Here is a 25,967-nt window from a genome sequence, read left to right as displayed (position 1 = left end):
AATACATATAGACACATACATACACAACTGTAATCTCCATGACAGCAGGAGTCTTACTTTTCCTACTGCTGAATTTCTGGGACCTACAACAGAGCATGGCGTTTAGTAACTGTTTTAGAGGGAACACTTCTTCCCCACTCCTTGGGTTTCCATGTAGATGGACCTCCATAAGAGAGACACTTCTGTATTTTGTCCCATTGGTCTACATTTCTTAATTGGATGGAGCTAATTTTTTTTTTTAAATTAAACATGAAGGCTTTGATCGTTTTTCACCCTTCTCTACCCTAAACCATGTGACACAATAATTCTGGGTAAATGTCTCTACTCTGTAAACCCAAGTGTTTCTTTGGGGGACTGGTCCAAGGTCTAACTGGGACTAGAGAGTGTCTTAGGGGGAGAGTGTGACCAGGTTCATATGGTTGCACATCAAGCTGCACGCTCTAACCTAGCTTTTAAAGGTAATAAAGCACAACTTCTTATCTCCTGTGTTTGGCTCCCACTGTGTTAGAACTCAGGGGAAAAAGGAGTCTTTTACTGAGCCTTCTAAAATCCCGGTCATAGACACTCAATGTTGATCAAACAGAATAAATGAAAGTCCACATCTAAAAGTCTCACAGATGACGCTGATGTGTAGCTAGACTGGGAACTACTGATTTTAAAACCCAGTTCTCAGGAACCTGTTGAGGGTAGAATCTAGAACCACAGAGGGGAACAGGAGGCAGGTGATCTCTGAATTGGGATGGGTTGGTTTTATAAAGAATAAAAGCATGAAAAGAGAATTAAGAACGGCTCGAATCACTGAACTTACTCAGAAAGTCTTTAGGTTTCCATTTTTCTTTGATGAATATGATTCCTATGATAGCGCTAGCTGAAAAACAAAGAACAGGGAAGAGACCTGAGGTTGCTGTCAGCCAAAGGGTATCCCTTTGCCCACACCCTCTGGCTGGGTCATTTGCACTTAGAGTGTGTCCTAACCTCTCACTCAGGCTCCTAAGCACTCAGTCCCTCCAGTTCCTCTCTTATTCCATCTTGGAAAGGGAGGTTTTCCTCTCTGAGCCTTCCTGAGAATTTCCTATAAGGCCAGGAGCCCTGAACGTTAAGTGCCTGCTGTTTGACAGGCGATTTACACAACTTATTTCTGGCATGTCCGCCCTTGGAGGTGGGTACTGTCATGATTCCTCTTTGATAAATGGGACACTGAGGTTGAAAGAGAAGGGTTCACTCAAGATCATGCCACTGGTAAGGTAAGGCAAGACTTGAACCCTGTACCACTGGAAGTCAGTGCTCTTGCTCCTTCCACTGCAACTCCTACCTCTGAAACAGCCCCCTGGTTCTTTTTTGTCCTTGACTCTCCATGTTCACAGATGTACGCAAACATCCCGTGACTGCCCTAAAGAATGGGGCTGCCAGTCACTGTGAACATTCCTGGGCCACTGTCCCAGTTCTGCCTTTCTGGCTGTGCGTCCTTGGGGTAAGTCACTTCACCTGAGTCACCATTCTCTGGTCTATGAAACAGTATGTTGGGCCGGGCTCGGTGGCACAGCCTGTAATCCCAGTGCTTTGGGAGGCTGAGGTGAGTGGATTGCGGGTTCGAGACCTGCCTGGGCAACTTGGCGAGACCTCATCTCTACAATAAATCAAAAATTAGCCGAGTATGGTAGTGCGCGCCTATAGTTCCAGCTACTTGGAAGGTTGAGGTGGAAGGATCGCCAGAGCCCAGCAGGTCGAGGCTGCAGTGGCACTGCACTCCAGTCTGGGTGACAGAGTGAGACACCAACTCAAAAAAAAAAGAAAGAAAGAAACAGTATGTTGTATCCAGCTGATACTAGCTTGCTGGTTGTTAAATATTCAGGAAACCATTGGTAGCTTGAAATCAGTCACAGTAGGAATAAGTAATGTATACACAATATAAACTGGCAAACACCACAAATCAAGTCTCCCCTTTTTCACTCCCCACATTCCCATTCCTTCTCTTCATTCCGCCCTCCATCCACCTCCTCTTCTTTTTCTTCTTGTCTTTCTGTCTCTCTCTGAGAGTTGGTTTACTAGCACACCACTGAAAATTACTTCTCTGAATTATAGTGGCAATTGAATGAGAGAATATATGTAAGTCATTTGGCACACAGTAAAAGCTCAATAACTGTTATTATTATTATTGAAGTATCTAGAACAAGGCTGGGTGTGGTAGCTCACATCTGTAATCCCAGCACTTTGGGAGGTGGAGGCGAGAGGACTGAGCCCAGGGGTTCAAGACCAGCCTGGACAACTTGGCAAGACCTCGTCTCTACAATAAAGAACAAAATTAGTCAGGTATGGTTGTGCATGCCTATAGTTCCAGCTACTTGGAAGATCAAGGTGGAAGGACTGTCTGAGTCCAGCAGGTTGAGGCTGGAGTAGCCATGGTTGTGCGATTATATTCCAGTCTGGGTGACAGAGTGAGACTCTGACTCAAAAATAATAAACAAATAGAGCACCTGGTACAGTGATGGATAAGTCATAGGTATCCAGTAAGTGGTGATTATTTTTATTTATTTATTTATTTTTTAGTTGGAGTCTCACTCTGTTGCCCAGGTTGGTGTGCAATGGCATGCTCATGGCCACCGCAGCCTCAGCCCTACCAGAAGAGGGCTTACTTAACTCAAAGAGGAACAAGATCTGAAAGTTTCTCCTTTAAGAGCAGGGCAGAGGCCAGGCTTGGTGGCTCAGCCTGTAATCCCAGCACTTTGGGAGGCCGAGTTGAGTGGATTGCCTGAGCCTGTGGGTTCGAGACCACCCTAGATAACTTGGTGAGACCTCATCTCTACAATAAAAATAAAATTAGCTGGGCATGGTAGCGCTTGCCTGTAGTTCTGGCTACTTGGAAGGCTGAGGTGAACGGATTGCCGGAGCCCAGCAGGTTGACACTGGGGTGGTTGTGAGTGTGGCACTGCACTCCAGCCTGGTCAACAGAGTGAGACTCCAACTCAAAAACAAAACAAAACAAAACAAAAAAAGGGAGCAGGGCAGAGCTTCTAGGCAGCGCAGCACTCACCAGCAAAATGGGAAAAAAACCCATTTCAAAGCAAGTTCATTGTTCCAGCTCCTTTGTACAAAAAGCTATTATTCACTAATCTACTACCATATTTTCTTTAAGAAAGAATTTTGCTCAAATTTTATTTTCTCTGTGACTTCATGAACATTCAAACTCCTTTGTCTTTTAGTTGGTTCAAACACTGAAAACACTAGCTCACTGATTACAGAAATCACAGAAAAATGGCAGATGAGAAAGTTAGTGATTTTTTATATAAGTACCAAGCACCAACCGACTGTGCCACTGGAGATTGTTTGATGTTTTAAAAATGGAATCAGTTGATGTACAAAATCAGAGAATAAGCTGAATGTGCATTTCTAGAGGTGTAAGATACCCAAATTATACAAAAGCTTAGTTGATCTTGGTGTAAGAATGTCTGGGTTAAGGTTCACCTTCTTTGCAGTAGAAATAAAAAGCAAGGGGCAACCCTCTCAGGTCCCCTACTACTCTGGGAGCTTTTCTGTCCTCTCAATAAATCCTGCTTTCACAAAAAGAAAAGAAAAGAAAAAAAATAAAAAGCAAGTCTGATCAACATTCTGAATCTGAAACAAATTCTGGAGCCAGACAGCCTGGTTCATAACCCAGTCCATTTACTCATTAGTTGTGTGATTTGGAGGAAGTAATTTCATCACTTTGTGCCTCAGTTTCCTTATCTGTAAAGTGGGGATAATGGTCTCTGGGAGGATTGGAAGAATTAAGATCTGTAAAGCACTCACAGGGCCTGGGGTATATGAAGCTTTTTGTGTTAGGCTAGTATTACCCAAGGAAACTTGATTTGTTCAGTGAGTGCCTTAGATCTTGAGATGACACTGGTCACACAGGTGGGTGAGCCCAGAGGAAGGGGGGTAGAGCCCTGGTCTCACCTATCACAGAGACGGCACTGAGGGGCACGATGAGCGAGAGAGGTGCGAAGGCGTAGGAGGCGAACACGCCCAGCTCACCCAGCAGCATCAGGAACAGGCCCAGCCACCATGTCTTGGTCTTGAAATAGGCCCGGGGGTCCTTGGAGCCTGCCAGGCGGATGTGGCAGTACTTCTAGAAAACCGAGAAAGAATGCAATTTGCCCAGATGTTTGGGGGACAAAAGGGTATGATATACATATCCTAAATCTACCTTCCACTTTCAAAAATAAATTAGAAAGATCTGTCAAATTATTTGGAGTCCTTAAAGCAGTAGTGCTCTAATTGCTAATCCTAGATGGTTAATCTAGGACGGTAGCTCTCCAACGGGCTGGGAATTCTTAATACTTAATACTTCCCCAGGGAGCTTTGAATAAACACCCATCTGGGCCTCATCCTCAGTCAGCCTCAGGAAGGTGTGGGTGAGGCCTGGAAACAGGCATTTCTCACACACAGCACAGATGATGTGCTGTCTTGGGGTGGGAGTCGTGGTCTAAGGATCCCACTTTGGCCTGGCTTTTAGGGTCACCTTCTCCCTCTCACTGTGATCCCAGGATTCCCACGTTTGGGATACCTGCTTGGCTACATTTCTGTCTGTGCCAGCAGCTCTCATGGGTATTGGTGGACCTTGTCCTCCCTGGGTGGATACTTGGCTCAAGCATGGCACGGATATATATATTCCCCAGGAAAAGTGAACTTGGCGCATAAACACTGAGGCAATAGCAAAGGCGGGCTAAAAAGTCATGTTGACTTAGAAGGCCAAGTTGGCCATCTGGGGAAGATCATGATGTGGACTGCATGGAAGCATATGCATTAAGTGGAGATGCTGGTCTGTAGAGAGAAGGGAATGAATCAGACAAGTAGCTGAGACCACGTGATCTCAGCAACACAGAAACACCACACATGCATGGGAGTCCCCATGGATGTGTACCCTGGGGGATGACAGTCTCCTGCCCATCCAGGGAGGAAGAACAGCTCATGGTGGGTGGGAACTTGGTGACGTTGGCCAGGTGACGTTGACTGACTTGCTATGGGATTTATCCTGCTAGCAGGTATCAAGTCTAAGCTGGGTTTCCCAGAAGCAGTCCCTGGGACAAGGACTTGGAAGCAGAGAGTTTGTGAGGGAGATGTTTCCAGGAAGTGCAAGGGAGGGAGGGGGAAAGTGAGGTGGGCATAGAGAACAAAAGAAGGGAAGAAGCGTTAATAAGTGAATTAGCCCCGTGGACAACTGGGGCTCAGTTCTGCTGAGAAACCCCATGAATCTCACCTCAGAACTGTCTGTCCTACTGGAGTATAGGAGCTTGGGCATTTATCCATGACTCTCACCTCCGCTGGCTGAAGGCAGACTCCAGGGGCCTTAAAGTCCCCCAACACACATCCCATGGCACCTGCATGCCAGGGGGACCAGGTTCCTGGTGCCTCCACGAGAAGTTATAGCTTGCTCCAAACCACAGCTGCTCCTGAGCTCAGGCGGGCCAAGGGTATGTGGTCAGGAGTGAGGGCATCCACAGCAACTGCTATAGGAAACTCCTAGAGCCTTTTAAGCAATGAACAGTGCTGTCATTAGCACTGAATTCTACAATGATAATTTCAGCAGCTTTGTAGCGAGGCAAACGGGAGAGGATGAAACCAGAGCCAGGGAGGCCAGGTAGGAGGTCACTGCACAGCCAAGGAGAGGAGGTGAAGACCTGGCTAGGAGGGTGACAGAGGGAGACCCGGATCAAGAGAGATTCTGCAACGGCCCACAAGGTATTGTCCCCAGCACAGCCCAGGGATGGAGTAGGGGGACCCACAGAGCGGAGGAAGCTGGACCTAGATAAGACACCCCGATTTCTCTGCTATATCTCTGTTCCAGACAGCACTGGTAGCCAAAACTTACCTGGAGGTTAAGCGCAATGCTGACCACGAGGTGTCCGAAAATTGCCAAGAGGGCACCAATCAAGTTTTCCTGTAAAGAGAGCAGACATGAGTTGGGGCACATTCAATACCCAGCTGTTTGCTATCCCCAAAACAAAACCAGAAAAACAACATCTACCACCAAGCCACGTCCCAGATTTCCACTGGAGTTATACCATCCAAGGTTAATTGGGCTGCTTTGTTGGTTTATAAAACACTTTCCTGAACTGGACACTTCTAGAAAACACCATCCTTTGGTCGGCTGGTCACAATGACCCATCAAGGTCTAAACCAGCTCTGCTATTTCCTTTAATGTGTTGACTTGCCACCATTCTGTGCAGAAAAGCAACATTCAGAAATCAGAATTTATGAGAAATACATGCAGGAATACTTTTTGCTACTTATCAGTGAACTCTCATGTTCTCAGAGGGGTTTAAATGAGACTCTTTTAACTGGCTAATTTGCTTAGGGAATTTTTAATTATTTAATTTATAAAAAATTAATTTATATTACTTAAGGAGTCAGGTTCAGATTCCTTGGCATGGTATTTTTTAAAAACTTTATGAAATAATTATTAAACATGTATTCATGGTAAACTAATTACAAAATATAAATAAAAAGAATAATAATAACACAATAGAAAAGTGACTTATAATTCTATAACCCAGAGATAATTACTATAAACATTTTGGTTCTTAGTCCTGTAAGTCTTTTTTGTCTATAAATTGGCATATCAATAGAAATGTGAATTTGCTTTACAAAAATAAGATTACCATCCTGTTTTATAACCTCTTTTTTTTTTATTACTTAACAGATTGCAAACACATTTCCCTGTCAGGCATATCTAATTCGTCATCTTTTTTTATTAAAAAAAATATTTTTTTTTAGAGATGGGGTCTCCCTATGTTGCCCAGGCTGAACTCCTGACCTCAAGCAATCTTCCTGCCTCAGCCTTCCCAAGTACTGGGATTACAGGCATGAGCTACCATTCCTGGCCTAATTCCTCATTTTTAACAAATGTCAAATAACTCATTGTTTGGATAGGCTACATTGTATGGGTTCACTATTATTAGTTAGGCTATTTCCTTTTTTAAAAACAATGCTGTGATAGGACAGCCTATTACACACATTTTGGTGTGTTTGTGTGGATTAGTCCCTTGGGATAAATTCTTAGAAGTAGGGTCAAAGTGTACTTAGCATTTAAACCATAATGTAGTGTCTCCCCAACACACCCACCACTAAACATCAAGGAATGCTCTGTTAGTCAACAATTAATCCTGCCTTTCCAGGATGCACCCTTTCAGGTCTTCCTCCACTCAGGTGGTTCATCCCACCCGGTTGCCCTCCTTGGTGAATCTTTAAGGCGTGGGCCAGGCCCCAGGCAATCAGCAGTGAACAAGACAAATGCAGTCCTTGCTCTCACAGGGTTCAATCCATCTGGGAAGACAGAAAATAGCAAGCCAGCTGGGAAGACAGACAATTAGCAAGCTGTGCCACAGTGGCCACAGTGGGTCTTGCCTCCTCCTCAGGATTGAGTCAGCAGTTAGGTTGGAGCCAACCCTTTCTCCCTTGTACCCTTCCTTTCCTGGAATGCAGTGGTTACAGGCTGAGGGCAGGTTTTCCCTAAGAGACAACACTGGCCTGGGACCAGGGCAGGGGGAGAGAGACAGAGGCCCACTGACAGAAATCACCATGAATGGCTATTCTTAACTTCTCCTCCAGCAAGGCATAGCACTGTAGCATATGAGCCAGGCGCCAGAAGATCCCGGTTCCAGTCCCAGCTCTGCAACCTGAAACAAGTCTCTCCCTGGTCAGGCTTGTGTGTCTCCGACCTGGATAATGTAAAGTGCTGGAAACTGACTGAGGGCAGAAACAGGGCCTCAGACCTAAAAGCCTTGCTAGAGACCAACTGAGCCAGGGTTTCCCCAACTGGGCTCTCATAGAGGTTCATGTGTCAAAAGGGTTCAAGGTAAAACAAGCACCATGTAGTTGAATCAGCTTGGGAAGCACCTGCATCCTCAACCTGCTGCTTGAAGGCCCACAGTGCACGTGATGGAGGCTCTCAGAGGAGTTTCTCCTGTTCTAACTCAGGTTTCCCAAAGGTATTTGGCTCTAGAACTCTTAACCTGGGATCCAGCGATTGGCACCTGCAGTAGACATCTATGATTCTCATCCAACTGACATTTTAATAACATCTCTTCTGATAAATAGCACGCTGGTTGTGCTGGGGAGGGCACCTCCCCCCACCCCCGGCCCCACCCCACTGGACACAGCCTCGTTGGAACTGTCATTCCAGTCCTTGATCCTCCCCTGGACAAGGATGAGCCGATGACCCAAGCGTGATCCAAATCAAGCAGGTCAGAAACTCTGCCCCTGGAATTCAAATCTTGGACTGAGAAACACAAAGGCTGAAGAAAGGCTGGCTTTCTTCGGCCCAAGGTGAGGCCTAGACAAATCATTAGATCCATTCCTGCTCCTCAGGCCCCTGGAGCCAGCCACCCTGGCTCCTGTCCTTCCTAAAGTCAGGAGCAGCCCCAGTCTTTTGATCACGAGCTGGTTTCTGTTACCTGCAACCAAAAAGCCTAATAGAATCAGCACTTCATGGAATGCAGTTTGGGAACATGTTTATTATTAGTCCAACTTCTTGTAAACCTGAATGGAGTTTTCCCCTCCCGTTTTACAGATGGCTTGGGTGAACAAAAAGGCTACCTGCTTTTACTTTAAAAAAAAAAAAAAAAAATATATATATATATATGTGTGTGTGTATATATATGTTAGTAAAGTAACAAATTCATAAATCTAGTTTTCTGAAGTAAAACCTTACCACGGAACTGCTTCATAAATCTAACGAATTATATGAATGGATAGAATCTATCTTAATTTCTCTTAAATGTGCTACCACTGCTCACATACAAGGGGGGACCCAAAAAAACCCAGAATTTATTCATTTAAAAATTGTGTATTTATTCTTACATGTTTAAACTTCAGTCACCTTCAAAGTACTCTCCATGTGATGAAAGGCACCTATCCAGATAGTTTTTCCACTGCTCAAAACAGTTTTTGAACTCATCCATTTTGATGCCTTTTAGTACTTCATTAGTCATCTTTTGTTTCACCTCTTCAGCATCGGCCAAACATTTCCCTTTGAGGACATTTTTTTCCCATCCAGGGAAACAAAAGAAGTCACTCAGGGTGAGATCAGGTTAACAGGGAGGGTGGGGCACAGGGGGCATGCCATTTTTGGTCAAAAACTGCTGAACATTCAGTGATGTGTGGGCAGGTGCCCTGAACTGCCGCACATTGTTTGTATAAATCACCCATCATGAAATAGGTGAATGTATTGAAAGAACCTCCAAAAAAAGTCAAAGCCTCTCACGGTAACACTAACTGGTACACAGATGCTGATGGGGGTTCCTAGAACACTTATCTAGCAGGGAAGCCTATACTACAAGGGGCCTGCTCTCTAAAGAAGAATTCTGCTTTTGTCAGGATCCCCCCTTGTACAATAAAATTATTTCATCGTTTTCCATTTAGAAAGTCAGTTATAGAACTTCTGTTTCTGGGAAGATGGAGTAGACATACTGTTCCCTATTCTTTCTGCTACATACAACTAAATTCCTGGACATGACAGATAAAACAAAGTGTAAGAAGACTGAAAGCGGAGGAAAGAAAGCAGATAAGCTGGAAAACTTGGGACCCAAGGTACAACATAGTGGTGAGCTTCCCGGGTTTTCTTTTTGCCTAATATATATATCCCAGACTTGGAGCTTTAAGACAGCATACTGGGAAACACCAACGGGGGGCGGGGAGGGGGGGGAGGGAGGGAGGGAAGAAGGAAGAGCAAGCCTGCTCTTTCTAGTCAAAGGACTAGGAGGTGGGCAGCTTAGCAAGAAAAAAACCTTTAGACAATAACTGCTCTACTCCAATACAGGGAAGAACAAGGTACCTGTATGGTCTGAATATCTGTGTCCCCTCTCCACACACACACCTCCAGTCCCAGACTCATATGTTGAAGTCCTGACCCCCAAGGTCATGGTATTAAGAGGTGGTTTTTTTGTTTTGTTTTGTTTTGTTTTTTGAGTTGGAGTCACTCTGTCACCCAGATGAGTGCAGTGGCCGCTCCCGGCCACTGTAGCCTCGACCTTCTGGGCTCTGGTGATCCTTCGCCTCAGCTTTCCAAGTAGCTGGAACTACAGGTGCGCGCTACCACGCCCAGCTAGTTTTTGATTTATTGTAGAGATGAGGTCTTGCCAAGTTGCCCAGGCGGGTCTCGAACCTGCAGGCTCAGGCAATCCACTCACCTTAGCCTCCCAAAGCACGGGATTACAGGCTGAGCCATCGAGCCCGGCTTAAGAGGTGGTTTCTTTGAGAGGTGACTAGGTCCTGAAGACAGGGCCCTCATGAATGGGATGAGTACTCTTATAAAAGAGGTTTGAGAGCAACCCCTACCTCTTCCACCATGTGAGGACTCAGGGACAAGGCGCCATCCATGAGAGAGCAGGCTCTCACAAGACACGGACTCTGTCAGTACCTTGATCTTGGACTTTCCAGCTTTCAGAACCATGAGAAATACATTAGTTGTTTATAAGCTAACCAGTTTATGGTATTTTGCTATAGCAGCCCAAATGGACTAGGATAGCTGGGACTATCAGAGACGGCCATGTAGGCAGCCAGTGGCTATGATGAGGCATTCCCTCCCCCTAAGTCAGTGGAGAACACCTGTGAAGCTTGGATTCCTACCTTTGATGCACAAAGTTTTTGATGAAGTCTAGTTTACCTATTGTTTTCTTTTGTCATTCATGCTTTTGATGTCATATTTTAATTACTGTTGTCTAATCCAAGATCACAAAAATTTACACCTCTATTTCCTTCTAAGAATTTTATAGTTTTAGTTCCTGTATTTAGGTCTTTGATCCATTGTGAGTTAATCTTTATACATGGTGAGAGGTGGAAGTCCAACTTCACTCATTCTTTTATATGTGGGTATCCAGTTATCCCTACACTATTTGTTGAAAAGACTATTCTTTCCCCCATTGAATGGTGTTAGAACTCTTGCTGAAAATCAATTGTCTGGCCAGGCGCGGTGGCTCAAGCCTGTAATCCCAGCACTTTGGAAGGCTGAGGCAAGAGGATTGCCTGAGCCTGAGGGTTCGAGACCAGCCTGGGCAACATGGTGAGACCTTGTCACTACAACAAATCACTAATTAGCCAGACGTGGTAGTGCACACCTGCAGTTCCAGTTCCTTGGAAGGCTGAGGTGGAAGGATCACCAGAGCCCAGCAGGTCTATACTGGGGTGGCCATGAGCATCTCACTGCACTCCAGCCCGGGTGACAGAGTGAGATGCCAACTCAAAAAAAAAAAAATGTCCGTGTGCACTTGGGAAGAATTTGTATCTTGCTATTGTTGGGTAGAATATCCTATAAATGTCTGTTAGGTCTAGTTGGTTTATGGTGTTGTTCAAGTATTCTTTTCCTTGTGGATCAAGTTGTCTTATCCATAAATGAAAAAGGGGTATTGAAATCTTCAACGATTATTGTTTAACCATCTATTTCTTCCTTTGATTCTGTTAGTTTCTGCCTCATGTATTTCAGAGCTCTGTAGGTATATATATTTTGTAATTGTTGTATCTTCTTAGTGAGCTGACCCTTTTATCATGATATAGTGTCCTTCGTTGTACCTTGTTAACAATTTTTGTCTTAAAGTCTATTTTATCTAATGTTAGTATGGTCACTCTAGCTCTCCTTTGGTTATTGTTTGCATTAAGGACTAAACTCTGACTTTTTTTTCTCCCTCTCTTGCCAAATTCCTAACCCAGAGACCTGGGGAGTCTCATCAAATGGGTTTTTGTTAACCCTATGTAATGTGGTTACTTTCCAACAGGACTCTGGCATAAAATCACATAACAAAGAAGGACATAAAAAAATATTTTACGACCCTGCAAAGCCATCTCTTGGGGAAATGTACATCTATCTGTATAGCAGCTCCTTCCTGGGGATCCCCAGAGGAACTAGACGTTTGCTATCTATTCTCTCTCAAGGCTGCCACCTCTGAGGCTTCCTCTTCATATCAAGAAACTTAACTTCCTAGCTGGGCTCGGTGGCTCAGCCTGTAATCCCGTGCCTTGGGAGACTGAGGTGAGTGAATTGCCTGAGCCCGCGGGTTCGAGACCCGCCTGGGCAACTTGGTGAGACGTCATCTCTACAATAAAAAAAAAAAAATTAGCCGGGTGTGGTAGCACGCACCTGTAGTTCCGGCTACTTGGAAGGCTGAGGCGGAAGGATCACCGGAGCCCAGCAGGTCTAGGCTGCGGTGGCCGGGAGCGGCCACTGCACTCCAGTCTGGGCGACAGAGTGAGACTCCAACCCCCCCCCAAAAGAAACTTCCTTATCATTCCTCTAGCTGCCCCTTGTCTCAAGGTGGCACTTCCTTTACTGATTTCAAAAGTCTTTAGAGGAAACCTTTGAATGCATCTACAACCTACAAGCCCCACTTGGAGAAGTCCTGTCTCCCCAGACCAAACCAATGTAAATCTCATATTGATTTATGGGTTTGTTTTTTTTGTTTTGTTTTTTATTTTTTGAGTTGGAGTCTCACTCTGTCGCCCAGACTGGAGTGCAGTGGTCGCTCCCGGTCACTGCAGCCTCGACCTGCTGGGCTCCGGCGATCCTTCTGCTTCAGCCTTCCAAGTAGCCAAAATTACAGGTATGCGCTACCACGCCCGGCTGATTTTTTGATTTATTGTAGAGATGAGGTCTCGCTGCCCAGGCGGGTCTCGAACCCGCGGGCTCAAGCAATCCACTCACTTCAGCCTCCCAAAGGCGCGGGATTACAGGCTGAGCCACCGAGCCCGGCTATTTATGGGTTTTTTATTTTGTTTTTGTAATTTCTGTCCAAAAAGATGTATACAACCAACCTGCAATTCAACCACCTCGGGTACATGTTCTCAGGACCTACTAGATGATACCATGGGCCTTGGTTATTCACATCTAGCTCAGAATAAACCTTAACTATTTTACAGAGTTAGGCTTCTTTCATCAAAAGTATGAAATATCTTTTTCCACCTTTTTATTTTTAACCTATTTGTGTCTGTGAATCCAAGTGAGTCTGTTCTGCCAATCCCTGCCTTTTAATTAGAGACTCTAATCCATTTTTTAATTTTTAATTTTTTAGCGATAGGGTCTTGCTCAATTGCTCAGGCTGGAGTATAATGGTGTGATCATAGCTCACTGCAGCCTCAAACTTTTGGGCTCAAGGTTTTTCCTGCTTCAGCCTCCTGAGTAGCTGTGACTATAGGCATGCACTACCATACCTGGCTAATTAAAAAAAAAAAAAATTTGCTTACAAAAGACTGGTCTCAAATTCCTGGCCTTAAGTGATCCTTACCTCTCAGTCTCTCAAAATGCTGGGAATAAATTATAGATGTAAGCCACCATGTGCAGTCATATATGTTTAATATAATTAATGATAAGGAATGACTTACTTCTGCCATTTTGCTACTTATCCTTGATATGTCTTAGGCCTCTTTTTGTTCCTCAGTTCCTCCATTACTGCCTTCTTTTGTATTAAACAGACATGTTTTCTGCTGTATCATTTTAATTCCCTTGTCATTTCCATTGCTATATATTTTTGGGTTATTTTCTTAGTCACTGTGCTGAGAATTACAATGAACAACTTAATTTATAACAATCTAATCCATATTAACACCAACTTAATTCTAGGAGCATATACAACTTTGTTCCTCTAAAGTTCCATTGCCTCCCTCCTTATGCTGTTATTGTTGCAGACTTCTCCATTCCTTTAAAAACTTAATCATCTGATATGGGTGGACAGAACTCTGCATGTAGAAGTGATATTCAATCAGAGTCTCCACACTTCTATTTTCTTTGCTGACCAACAGAAGAAACTCACTTTACGATTATGTTTCCTGAATACGTGGCTTGATCTAAGCACAAATAAATGGCAAACAATGAAGAATGTGCTATGTGTCATAAGACAGAGTGCTGATAAAGAGGGAATTTCAAAGGAGGAATTCATGCTGGACACATGGTCTGAACTACTTGGCCCGCTGTCATGTGGCCAAGTCACTTTGGAAAGGCCACCGCTAAAATCTGGGCTCACAGACCTCCAGCCTGAGTTCTTTCTATGCACCTGGCCTCCTACTCCATCCTCTGCATGGCCCCCACCTGAGGCCAAGTATACCCAACACTCCACCAACGCTTGTGTCCTGAAGACAGAAGGCAATCTGCAAAGAAAGGATTTCATGGTGATGGGAAGGGCCCCATAATCCTAAGGAATTGCTCCAGCCCAATCAGCAGGGGGAGGGTGGTTGGTTATTCAGAGGTCAGGCTCCAGAGTTGAATAGCTCTCACCTGGAATCCAGCCTCTGTCCCTCACAATACCATGACTTGGGCAGCATATCTCTGAGCTTCTGTTTCCTCCGCTATAAAATGAAGTTATTAAGAGTACTTACTCTCAGGGAGGCTAAAAGGATGAAACAAGATAAACCCATGGAAATAACCAAGAATGGATGCTAGCATAAGTCAGAAGGTCCAGGGAAACAGATTTCTTTACTACAGGACTTCTCAGAGCCTTCAATACATATTAGCGATCATAGTTAGACACATCCATCAGCCAACAACAGGACATCATGAGAACCTCCTATGTGCCAGGCACATGCTAGAAGGAGGTGGTCAGGGTTACTAGAAAGAGCTCAGCCTTTAACAAGGATAATGACAAACAGCAACATTTATCAAGCACTGACTATGCACCAAGTATTACTCTAAGTACTTCAAAAATATTAGCTCATTTAATCTTCACAACAACTTTGTATGGCAGGTACTGTTATTATCTAGTTTTAGTGAAGAAATTGAGGCACAGAGGGCAAGAGATAGTTAGTGAGTAGGTGAAGCAGGATTGGAGTCCAGGTAGTCTGACATCAGAGTCCATGTTCTTAACTGTTATGCCAAACTATGTAATATCTAAAACTCTAGAACAGAACTGACACAGGGTAGGAATTCAGTGATTAGTAGCCATTCTCAGGGGCTGGAGAATCTGTTCCTGATCCAATGACTCCCAGGCTAGTTCAGAATGGAGACACTTATAATATTATAATCTATTAGAGATGTGTACAAGAGCAACAGAAATAGAGACACAAAGAATGGCACACCAGACATTTATGTAGTGCCTAGCAGGTGCCATGAACTGAGTGTAAATGCCATAACCTGCCCCTGTCCTCACATAATAGATATTGAACTGCTTATTTAATCGCACTGTGGTTAGAGCTATATAGGAGACACACGGAGTACTCTAAGAATGTGTGATGGCACCTGATCATGTGTGCACACACACGTGTGTGTGTGTGTGTGTGTGTGTGTGTGTGTGTGTGTGTGTGTGTGTGTGTGTATGGTGGGGGGAGGGGGTGCTCAAGGAAGACAGCTCTGAAAAATGATTTTCTAAAGGAGGCCTGCAGACCTAGGTTGCTGGGGGGGGTGGTGGCGGTTGAGGTGGAGAAAGCCATTCCACATACCATGGGAAGCTCCCAAGAAGGAAAGAGCACAGCACCTCTGGGACGTGGAAATGCGACTGGTGTAGAGGACAAGATCCAGGGGGAAATGGGTTCGAGGGCCCTGGGAGGTAAGGTAGGGGTCCAGGGAAGATGGAGAGGAAACAGAGTGGCAGGCAGACTGGGAAGGGGCTTCTCTCCTAGCTCAAGAGTTTGAACCTGGGTTGGGAGATATACCAGGGTGAAGAGGCTCTGTGACAGCATTTGTTTCTAAAAGCAAAATCAGGTAGCAAGGACTAGAAGCCATCCTCTTTAAACTGGGCCAGAGCCTTTCTTCTACAAGGCATTCACCAGATCGAACAGTTTTGAGGGACTCGATCACCATAACTTCACATCTATCCATGATCTTTGCTAGTTTCTGGTATGTTCCCTTTTCTCATCTCACCTTTCATAGCAGCTTTCACCCACTTTACCAAAGGAAGGCATGTCCCTCACTTATCTTAGACTCTTACTCTAGCACATTGCCCCAAGTTGTAAAACCACCACCAGGAAACCAAGGGGAATTTTGAAATGTTGTTTCTCAGGAGGTTTCTTTAGTGATAAACAAGACTACCATAATACCCATTCTAGGAATGGCTTTCCTTTCCTCTCTCATCCATATCCTGTTAAAGCATGACATCAGAATGGGATACTTTGGCCCTTGTTGGGATATTATAAAACTAGAGAGTCTGATTTGACTGATGCTTGGACAATAAGGACTAGCCTTGTTAACTGGGTTATATTCCATATCTATTACATAGGTTGAATGAGCCAAATCTGCTGCTCTAAGTTTTGATGAAAACATATTCAAAGTTTATGATAAAATAAAAACATTTATAATTTAAACATATGTACAAATGCTTGTAATTTTTATATTATACTTTATAACATATGTACAAACATATAAAATAAAAACATTTATAATTTAAACATATGTACAAATGCTTATAATTTTTATATTATACTTTATAACATATGTACAAACATATGTATATTAAAGTACAACATAAACAAAGTTATAGTAAAATGACTATTTCAATTTCCACAACCCTTTCTGGATATAACAGGTTAACACAAAGTGCCTCTAGGTGCAAAAAGTTACAGGTATGGATAATGCCTTTTTGGTAAACGTCATAGAAATGGTGAAAGCAAAACAGATCTTGTTATAAATTATCTGTGTGTAGTACTTTGCTCTGAACAAAAATGAAGGTGGTCCTAATTATATTGTTAGCTGATAGGTCAATACAAATAGTTTTATCACAATGTGAATTTTAGCATACAACTTGAAAGGAGTTCACAGAATTTAACACTGCTATCATAACACTCCTTCCATGCCAGGTACTTACACTAATATGATTGAAGTTCTCAGCACTAAGTTATAAAAAAACAAAACTTGCAACTGAATTCATGCTAAACTGTATCTCATCCTAGTAATCAATGATATTTGTCTTGACTACAGGAATTAATTTTTTGTACAAAGCCCTATTCTTCTCATTCAGATATTCATTTCTAATATAATATTATTATTATTTAAAGCAGGATTTATTAAGAGGCCAGAAAAGCTCCCACAGTGGGAGGAGAACCGAGGGAGTTGCCCTAATATAATATTTTTTAAAAAATAATCATTGTGAAATTTTATACTGCATTAATTGCTTTTATTCAATTGTACCAATAAACTTCTTCTGGTCGAATCAATACTTATGAACCTCACATCCAAGGAAATGTTTATCAATAAATTTGATTACCTATTCTACATCTTTTCTTATAGACAAATACTAAAAAAAGAATTAACTGGCAAGTCATTAGGCTGAGATGGCTCCAGTGTCCTGGGTTTCTATGTAAGCAAACTGAAATCTAATGAAACTTTAGCTTAATCAATCAGAAACTGCCAGCTAATCTCTAACTAGGGTCTTTCCAGATGATCAGACCAAAGAAAAACAAATGCCTCACCTAGCCATCAAGGAATTTCTTTCCTTTGCTTCCACATTCGGTCAACAAAGGTCTGCTGCTCCTGCTACTAAAGCAGGGCTCTCTGAACCTCTTTTGGTTCTGAGTGGCTGCCTGATTCACGACTTGTTCTTTGCTCAAATAACTCTGCTAACTGCCCAAAGCTTTTATTTTAACGGAAATATTATAGGTGTCCATCAAACTTTCAAGCATTAAAAGACACAATTTTGTAGCCAGGCTCGGTGGCTCAGCCTGTAATCCCAGCACTTTGGGAGGCTGAGGTGAGTGGATTGCCTGAGCCCGCGGGTTCGAGACCCGCCTGGGCAACTTGGCGAGACCTCATCTCTACAATAAAATCAAAAATCAACGGGGTGTGGTAGCACGCGCCTGTAGTTCCAGCTGCTTGGAAGGCTGAGACGGAAGGATCTCCAGAGCCCAGCAGGTCGAGGCTGCAGTGGCCGGGAGCAGCCACTGCACTCCAGTCTGGGTGACAGAGTGAGACTCCAACTCAAAAAAAAAAAAAAAAAAGACACAATTTTGTGATAAAATTCTATCAGGAAAATCAAAGGGAAATACAAATTTAAGGAGAAAAAGGAACGGTGTAAAATTCCCAACAGTTAAAGAGTTTGTTTATGTATTTTTCAGAAGACTGTTGGTGGGTATTGAATGGTCTTATATTCCAGAGACTTCAGTTAAAAGTGTCTAACAATTTTTAAAAATACCAGTATTTAAATATGTCAGAGATTATATACTTTGCAAATATTTAAACTTGTATTGAAAAATTTTAGACATCAACGAAAAGAATGTGTGAGGAGATACCTGGTGTTTCTTTGGAGGGTCAAGTTTGAGGCCCTCATGGAGGACACAAAGCCAAAACTTCAGCCTCCATGGGAGGCAAAGACCAGGCAGCAGGAGGAACATGGGCCCAGTGATCCAGTCAACCTTCACTAATGAGAAGGAGCAGTCGTCAAAAAGAATTAGCTGGCAGCAAGTCTATGGGAGCTGCCTTAGGCAGGAAGGGGACAGAGGACTCTGGTTCAGCTCCAAGGAGGGGTCAAAGCTACTTTGTTACTTTTATGGGGAACAGGGAGAGCTGGAAACAGGCTCCAGAAGTTGTGTAGAAACCTGAGACTTGAGTTCAGAGGACACAGGGCTCACACAGCCATGGGCTCAAGAACTGTTTCTCTAGGGTTAGATTTGTCCTCTCTTGCCAGTTGAGATGACAGCGCCCCCTCTCAGTGCTGTCGTGGGGGACTTCCTGAGACAATCTAGACAAGGCAGTTACCTCAGTACTTAGAATCAATTGCCAATAGTCACCCATTTTTGACCTACAAAAACACAGTAGTGTCATATGGTTCAACCTCTGACTGACAGATGCTATTTTATTTTTGCCCCAAGAGACCAACATGAGATGCTCTCTGATGAGATGTTGACGAAATCCACATTTAGTCTGTGAATGCATCAGGCAACCTGAACACATGTTAACAACTCGCCTCCAGTAAAGATCTGAAGGGAAGAGGGAAGCAAGCCATTGCACCATAGGCCAGTCAGTATATTTTAGGGAGAAGGGTGAGAGCTAGAAACAAAAATGGTAAACCTCACAAGGATAAATTGATCTAGGCAGCAAAAACACTCGCGTTAAAAAGTAGGGGTCAAGGGGACAATTCTCTGTTGCCCTCAGAAGGTTTGGTGAAAATCAATTGACAAGAGGCAGACTAACAGGAGAAAAGGCAGATAAATGGATTTGCTCATAGTTTTATGTCACACAGGAATCTTCAGATTAAAGACTTAAAGATACAGGAGAAGCCACATTTTTACACCTAGGTTCAACCAAGTATGGACAGCCATGCAGAAATATGATTGGACAAAAAGAGTGTATGTAATGCTAACAGATGAAGTGAAGAAACCCAGCAAGACCTGTCTGTCTAGATTCTTCTTGGCCTCCCTGTACATAGAGACTTCCTTCTTTCCTTCCTTCCTTACCTCCCTCCTTCCCTCCCTATATGGGGCAGGACTCCCTTGGAAAAGGTCAGAGAATTTCTTTATGGCCAATTTTTACACAAAAAGGCAAGGGGAACAACATTAGAGTAATATTTTTAGGTTTTATGGCTTTGGGGAAAAAGGGCTCCAGTTTCTATGACCCGCCTTGGGGAAGAGGGATTGTAGCTTCTATGGCTAGCCTTGGGGCAGGATGACGGGCCACAGACAGGAAGGCAGGAAGGCAGAGGGAAAATTTGCTTCTGAGGCCTTCATTTTGGGGTATCATTCCTGAGCCCCAACAGTTACTATGATAACAAAGGCTGGTGCTGATGAGCACATGGGGCACTAAGCCTTCTCTATGTGCCTTCTTGGGGCTGTAAACAGCCTCATGAGGTGGGTGCTTCGTCCAGTTCTAATTTTAGCACCTAAGTATGACTTCCAGCCTACTCCTCCAGACAATAATTACTCCATTGTGTTCTGTGAACTGTCCTTCAAAGGTGGCAAAGTCAATTAGGAAAAAAGTAACCTTGTAAGTGCAACATACCCATTAGGCCACAGGCAGCTGAGGTTTCTTTTAAAAGCCACTTCCGCAAGCATACTCATGTCCAAACATAATAACTGGCTATAGACAGACATGATTAGTAACAGTGCAGTACAACTCTGCCCTTCCATCCAAGGGCTTCAAAGGGCTTCATCAACACTGTGTCCCAAGTCCTTGTGAAGTGGTGACTGGTTAGATTTTATAAGCATTTAAAGTTAGGTGAAGAACAGCCCAGGGTGATCCAGTTCGTGCACACACACCTCTGAGGCACCTGCAGTGCCTAAAGAGGCACTCAGGAGGGAGGAGTCCTGCAGTAAATGCTCAGCGCTTGGAAAAGGAAACGGGGGTGCCCAGTTCTGCAGCAGGAAGGGACAGGGAGGGACCCCGCTGGCTGCCTTTTCAGCCCACCCTGATTCTCTTTGCTGAGGAACCACGCCAGGTGTTTTCGCTGGGGCTATTTCAAGTGTGGCATATTCAAAAGTACACAGGCACAGGTAACCCAGAACAGGGGTTCTGCCTTGGAATCAGTAGCTCTGTCCCTGAAGCCTAGGACCGGAACACACAGTTCCCAGCTGAGGGGTGCCCGTGAGAACCATTACAGGGGCTCCAGGCCAGAGTCTTCACCTGCACTGTCAGATCAGGCCCATTCATCTGAAGTAACACCCAGTCAGGCTCCTAACTGCTTCCGAGTTCACTGGGCAGAGTCTGGGTCTCCACCTAAACCATCAGTTGAGGAGAGGGAGAGGAGAGGAGAGGGGAAGGGAGGAGGAAGGCAGATACCTCGATGGGGACTGCTCCTGGTGGAGATGTGTTACCAGAGAAGGCCCAAGACAGCCCAAGTCATACAGGGCGTGAGTGGCAGGCCAGAGCCAAGCACGAGTCTCCCCATCCCACTCTGCTCCCAAGTGTATCATGGGTGAGGAAGTAGTGAGCCCTCCCAATGACCAGGAGCCTTACATCTGGAGTAACCACAGATGGTCCAAACGGGGACATTGTGAGAATGAAAGGGGGCTCTATTCACATATACAGACAAGAGGCAAAAGCCAGGAGAACAGTCACTCTACTGATGACGCAGTCTCTGAATGGGGAGTGTTACTGGTGAGGAAAGTGGAGTGGGACAGAGATACTCACTTCAGCTTTACTACTTATTGACTGTGTGGCCCTGGGCATGTTAATTCACCTCTCTGTGCCAGCTTCTTCACATGTAAAATGGGTTATAACAGTACCCACCTCATGGGGCTTTTGTGAGGATTAGTACAGTCCCTGTCATATGGTAAACGGTCAATAAATGTTAGCAGCTGTTATTACTATGATCACAGTAGTTAATTGGCTATGGAAGTGTGGATAAGGGACCTGTATGTTACTGCCAGGAAGACAAAGGCTTCATAGCAAGGAGATACTTGAGCTGGAAGGAGGGGTAGGATTTCCACAGGCAGAAATTCTTCTCCCCGGCCCCAGACACAACTGACCACACCTTTCCCTTTCCTCTGTGCATCATCCTCCGTTCCCCTTGGTAGGCTTAAGGCATTTCTGAGTAAGCATAGCACAAGGTCGGACCGGGTGAGATACCTTTTCACTGACCCATGCACCCATGGGAAGGAAGGAGATGTGACTACCACCATTCCAGATGAGGCCACAGGAGCCCTGAGGCTTATGCCATGCAGCCAAGATTGCTCAGGCAGGAAGGGACAGAATGAAGGAAACCAAGAATACAAGCTGACGAGGTCCTTGTGTTCTTTGGCTTATGTTCAAAGAACTAAGCCTATATTTCCTTTGTCTCCCCTGACCTTTTAGTTGCATTTCTATGGATAGTCAAGCGGCACCAAGTCTGTGCCAGACTTGACCCGGAGCCTGCTCATCCTAAGTGATTGCCCTCTTAGCATAGATGCTAAGATATGCATAGTTTAGTCGTTGATACTTACCCTGCTTGTGTGATTTTACTCAGACATTAACATATCCTGCTCATATGGTTTCACCTTCCTTTGTGAGATTTTCGTCCTATATATAAGAGGCATGCGGTAAAAATATAAAGTTCTGTCTCGCTCTCAGCTACCTGGGAGAGGACCCTCCAAATCCGCTGTTTCTCCGTCTCTTTCTTTTCTCATTCCCTCCCCACAACTCAGGACCTGATCAGCAGAGGCTGGACCCCCACAACAGAACAGGGATAGAGTTTTGGGGGGTTTTTTTGAGTCTGAGTTTCACTCTGTCACCCAGGCTGGAGTGCAGTGGCATGCTCAAGGCTACCACAGCCTCGGGGGCTCTGGCAATCCTTCCACCTCAGCCTTCCAAGTAGCTGGAACTACATGCCTGGCTAATTTATTTTTCTAATTGTAGAGACAAGGTCTCACCAAGTTGCCCAGGCTGGTCTCGAACCCACAGGCTCAGGCAATCCACTCACCTCGGCCTCCCAAAGTACTGGGATTAAAGGTTGAGCCATCGAGCCCAGCCTAGAACAGGGATTTGGGCCCAGGTCGTCTTCTCTGTGCCCCTCCCAGTGCTGCAGTCAGCTCATAACCATCAGTTCACATGCCTGGTCCCCACTGCGATTCTCACACTCCTCGGCAGTCACCATGACTTGTTTATCTTTGATCTGGCATGGAGATCTTCCTTGCCAAGCAACTGAATTTGTGATTAAAATGGGAAGTCAGAAATCTCATCAGCAAGAGTGTTGTTTTCTTAGACTCTATATTTGTCTATTTGGCGCCATCATCACTAGGCCAATTGTATTAACTGTGTATTAACTGTATTCTTTTTTTTTTTTGCATTCTTGGTGCTCTGGTATTTGTGACCTTGCTGAATGGGGAGAGACTGCCCCTGTCAAGACTTGCCAATTCTTAGAAATGGCAAAGGAACGTACCTTCCATGTACTAGCTAACCAATCTGGAGCCAACACTTACAAATGATCTCTTCTGCCACACTCTCGCATGCCATGTCAATGTTTCCCCAGCCCTGAATCAACCCAGGGCTGGGTACCAGACAGCCCAGAATTATTCAAATCAGTCAGTACTAAAGCACGCCCTGTCCTGCCTTTCCCATGGAAAACACAATAAAGGCCCTCCTGGTCTAGGCTTTTCCCAGCTCCCTCTGCCTCCTGAACAACATTGGTGCTTCCCATGTGGCCCTCTGTGGCATGGTGTGCCCCTTTCTCTCAGGAAATGTAAGTAATAGAAGTATTCTTTAATGGCATTGGCCATCCATGCCATCACTCAGTCACCTCCACAAATTAATTCATGGGTGAGGAAGTAGTGAGGCCTCCCAACTACCAGGAGTCTTATATCTGGAGAACCACAGATGGTCCAAATGGGGATACTTTGAGAATGAAAGGGGGCTCTATTCACATACACAGACACAAGGCACAAGCCAGGAGAACCGTCACTCTACTCATGGCACAGTCTCTGAATGGAGCTACAATTCAGAAGGAAGAATTTTTATCATAATATTATAAATGGTGTAGACTTGAGGCTGGGTGTGGTGGCTCATGCCTGTAATCCTAGCACTTTGGGAGGCTGAGGCAAAAGGAATGTTCGAGCCCAGGAATTCAAGACCAGCCTGGGTAACATAGTAAGACTTTGTTTCTACAAAAAGCAAAACAAAATTAGCTGGGCATGGTGGTATGTGCCTGCAGTCCCAGTACTCACGACACTGAGGCAGAAGGATCACCAGATTCCAAGGAGGTCAGGGCTACAGTGAGCTGTGATCATGCCACTGTACTCCAGCCTGGGTGACAGAGCAAGATTCGGACGAAAGAAAGAAAGAGAGAGAGAGAGAGAGAGAGAGAGAGAGAAAGAAAGAAAGAAAGCAAAAAAATAAGAGGGCATAGGCTCAATATTAAAAAACCAGAATGGAATGTTCTGGTTGCTTCACAGAATGAAAGCACTCAGTACCTTCAAGATATTAGGCCCTGCAGGATTCATTCAAGCTGTTCCAGGGCTCCTAAAATTCCACGGAAGTCAAGACTATCCTGCTGCCAATATGTTTTCTGACTTGACAGGAGGGTGGTTACCCTCAAGGGAGGAAAAGTGGCTAGCAGGTGGCATGAGAGAATTTCTGGGTACTAGTAGTGTTCTGTTTCTTGCTATGGGGGTTGGTAACATGTGTGCACTCGCAGTGACAATTTAATGTCTAGCATTTATTATTTGTATACTTTTCTGTATGAATGTTACACTTTAACATAAAGGCTAATTTCTGACATGAAAACCTGCTCTACTTTGAATAATGCACTGTGAGACACATGGACTCCTACAGAGACGGTAAGAGTAACATGGCCCACTTAGAAGAGTTTGTTTTGCTCACTTTGAATATCAGTGATGACTAAGACGTGGCAGCCTAAGATCTTGATTTCTCAGGTTGATAAAGTTAAGAGCAGGGGCAGGAGCTCAGCAGATCATCTGGTGTAGAAATTCCCACACTTGGCTGGTTGTCTGATTCACCTGAAGAGGTTTTATAAATGCAGAGTCTGGGTTTCTGGTCTAGAAATGCTGAACTACATTAATTTGCAGGGGAGTAGAGACGAGGGGGTGAAGGCAGAGGAGTCCAAGGTCTAGAAATCTGCATATTTTAGAGTTCCCGAGGTATGCTGGGTGGTCAGCCAGAACTGGGGACTATCCATGAGCTCCCCCCCTTCACTTTCCAGAGACAGGAACTGAGGCACAGAGAAAGGACAACACAGCTGGACTCGGTGGCTCAGCCTGTAATCCTGCGCCTTTGGGAGGCTGAGGTGAGTGGATTGCTTGAGCCCGCAGGTTTGAGACCTGCCTAGGCAACTTGGCGAGACCTCATCTCTACAATAAATCAAAAATTAGCCGGGCATGGTAGCACGCGCCTGTAGTTCCAGCTACTTGGAAGGCTGAGGCAGAAGGATCACCGGAGCCCAGCACATCGAGGCTGCGGTGGCTGGGAGCGGCCACTGCACTCCAGTCTGGGCGACAGAGTGAGACTCCAAATCAAGAAAAAAAAAGAGAAAGGACAACACTTGCCTGAGATCACACCGTGATGACAGACTGGGCCAAAAACTCATGTCTTCCAAGTCTCAGCTGATACACTTCCCATCAGAGTCGTAGGAGAATACAGTGGCCACACAGGGAGAAGAAATAATGGGTTTTCATGGACAGATGATGGAGGAGCAAGGAAATCATGTCATCTCAGCTCTGGAGCTGACCTGATTTTGGACACAAACCACTAGGTTCTCCTTGGTAAGAATGAGTCGCTGCGAACGAACATCAGAGTCAATCCTTGCTCTAGGACGAGTCTAATTCCAGACAAACTTTCATAATCCCCATATGTGTGTAGTCTGCCTGGCTGGTCAGATGGGACTAAAATGATCAAAGTCTGTTCATGATCTGCAGCATCCCCTCCCCTGGTGCACTGGGGTCAGAGCGAGCACTGCTCACCAGGGGATTAGAGCAGTGAGGGGTGAGGAGCACAGGGTCTGCAGGCAATCTGACTTGGGTCTAAATTCTGGTGGCACAACTTACTAGCTGTGCCTGTCAGGGCTGCTACAGAACCTCCTCTGCACCTCCATTTCCTCGCCTACAATGCAGGGATAGAGATAGTAATAGCAAGCACATGAGCAAGTTTAGGCATTGTGCGTGGGTCCTTGTTCTAAGTGTTTCGCCTGGATGAATTCGTTTCATCTTCACAACCACTAGGAGACTGGTATGATTATCCCCATTTTACAGATGAGGAAAACAGTACCTACTTTATAGTGCTTTTGTGAAGATTACCTGAGAAAAGGCATGCGAACTTAGCCCAGTACCTGGGATAGAATAAATGCTTGATACATACTAGTCATTGTTATTATTATCATTATTATCTAGAACTATTGTAATAGTTCTAACTCTGCCTCTCAACTTGCTACATGATTTTAAATGTGTCACTTCTTGCCTGTCAGTCTCACTTTTCCAATCCATAAAATGAGAGGATCTCTAAAGATCATCTCTTTGGAGATGATCTCTAAAATCTCCTACTGCTTTAACGTGTTTGCAGTCTCGGATCGATCATTTAAAAAATGATTTTCTAAGCCGGGCTCGGTGGCTCAGCCTGTAATCCCGCGCCTTTGGGAGGCTGAGGTGAGTGGATTGCCTGAGCCCGT

General features: G+C 44.6%; 1 protein-coding gene across 5 annotated transcripts in view; it reads right to left on the bottom strand.

Moving 5' to 3' along the window:
- Positions 1-25,967, bottom strand: part of NIPAL3 (NIPA like domain containing 3) — a 52,040-nt gene that overhangs the window by 20,455 nt on the left and 5,618 nt on the right. For 3 of the 5 annotated variants that reach the window (XM_021714525.1, XM_008062165.2, XM_008062167.1), the window contains 3 exons: positions 5,849-5,917; positions 3,934-4,105; positions 809-868 (listed from right to left, as the gene is read on the bottom strand). In XM_021714525.1, coding sequence (XP_021570200.1) covers positions 809-868; positions 3,934-4,105; positions 5,849-5,917 — 301 coding nt within the window. Of the gene's footprint in view, positions 1-808; positions 869-3,933; positions 4,106-5,848; positions 5,918-25,967 lie in introns of those variants that run through there. The other 2 variants (XM_008062166.2, XM_021714526.1) reach the window with 2 other exon arrangements.

Source organism: Carlito syrichta, unplaced genomic scaffold (genome assembly GCF_000164805.1).
Source record: "Carlito syrichta isolate Samal-C Ts95f unplaced genomic scaffold, Tarsius_syrichta-2.0.1 Scaffold305659, whole genome shotgun sequence".
Classification (NCBI taxonomy): Eukaryota; Metazoa; Chordata; class Mammalia; order Primates; family Tarsiidae; genus Carlito; species Carlito syrichta.
The sequence above is the reverse complement of the archived record's forward strand: the minus strand, read 5'-3'. Positions and strand labels throughout refer to the sequence as shown.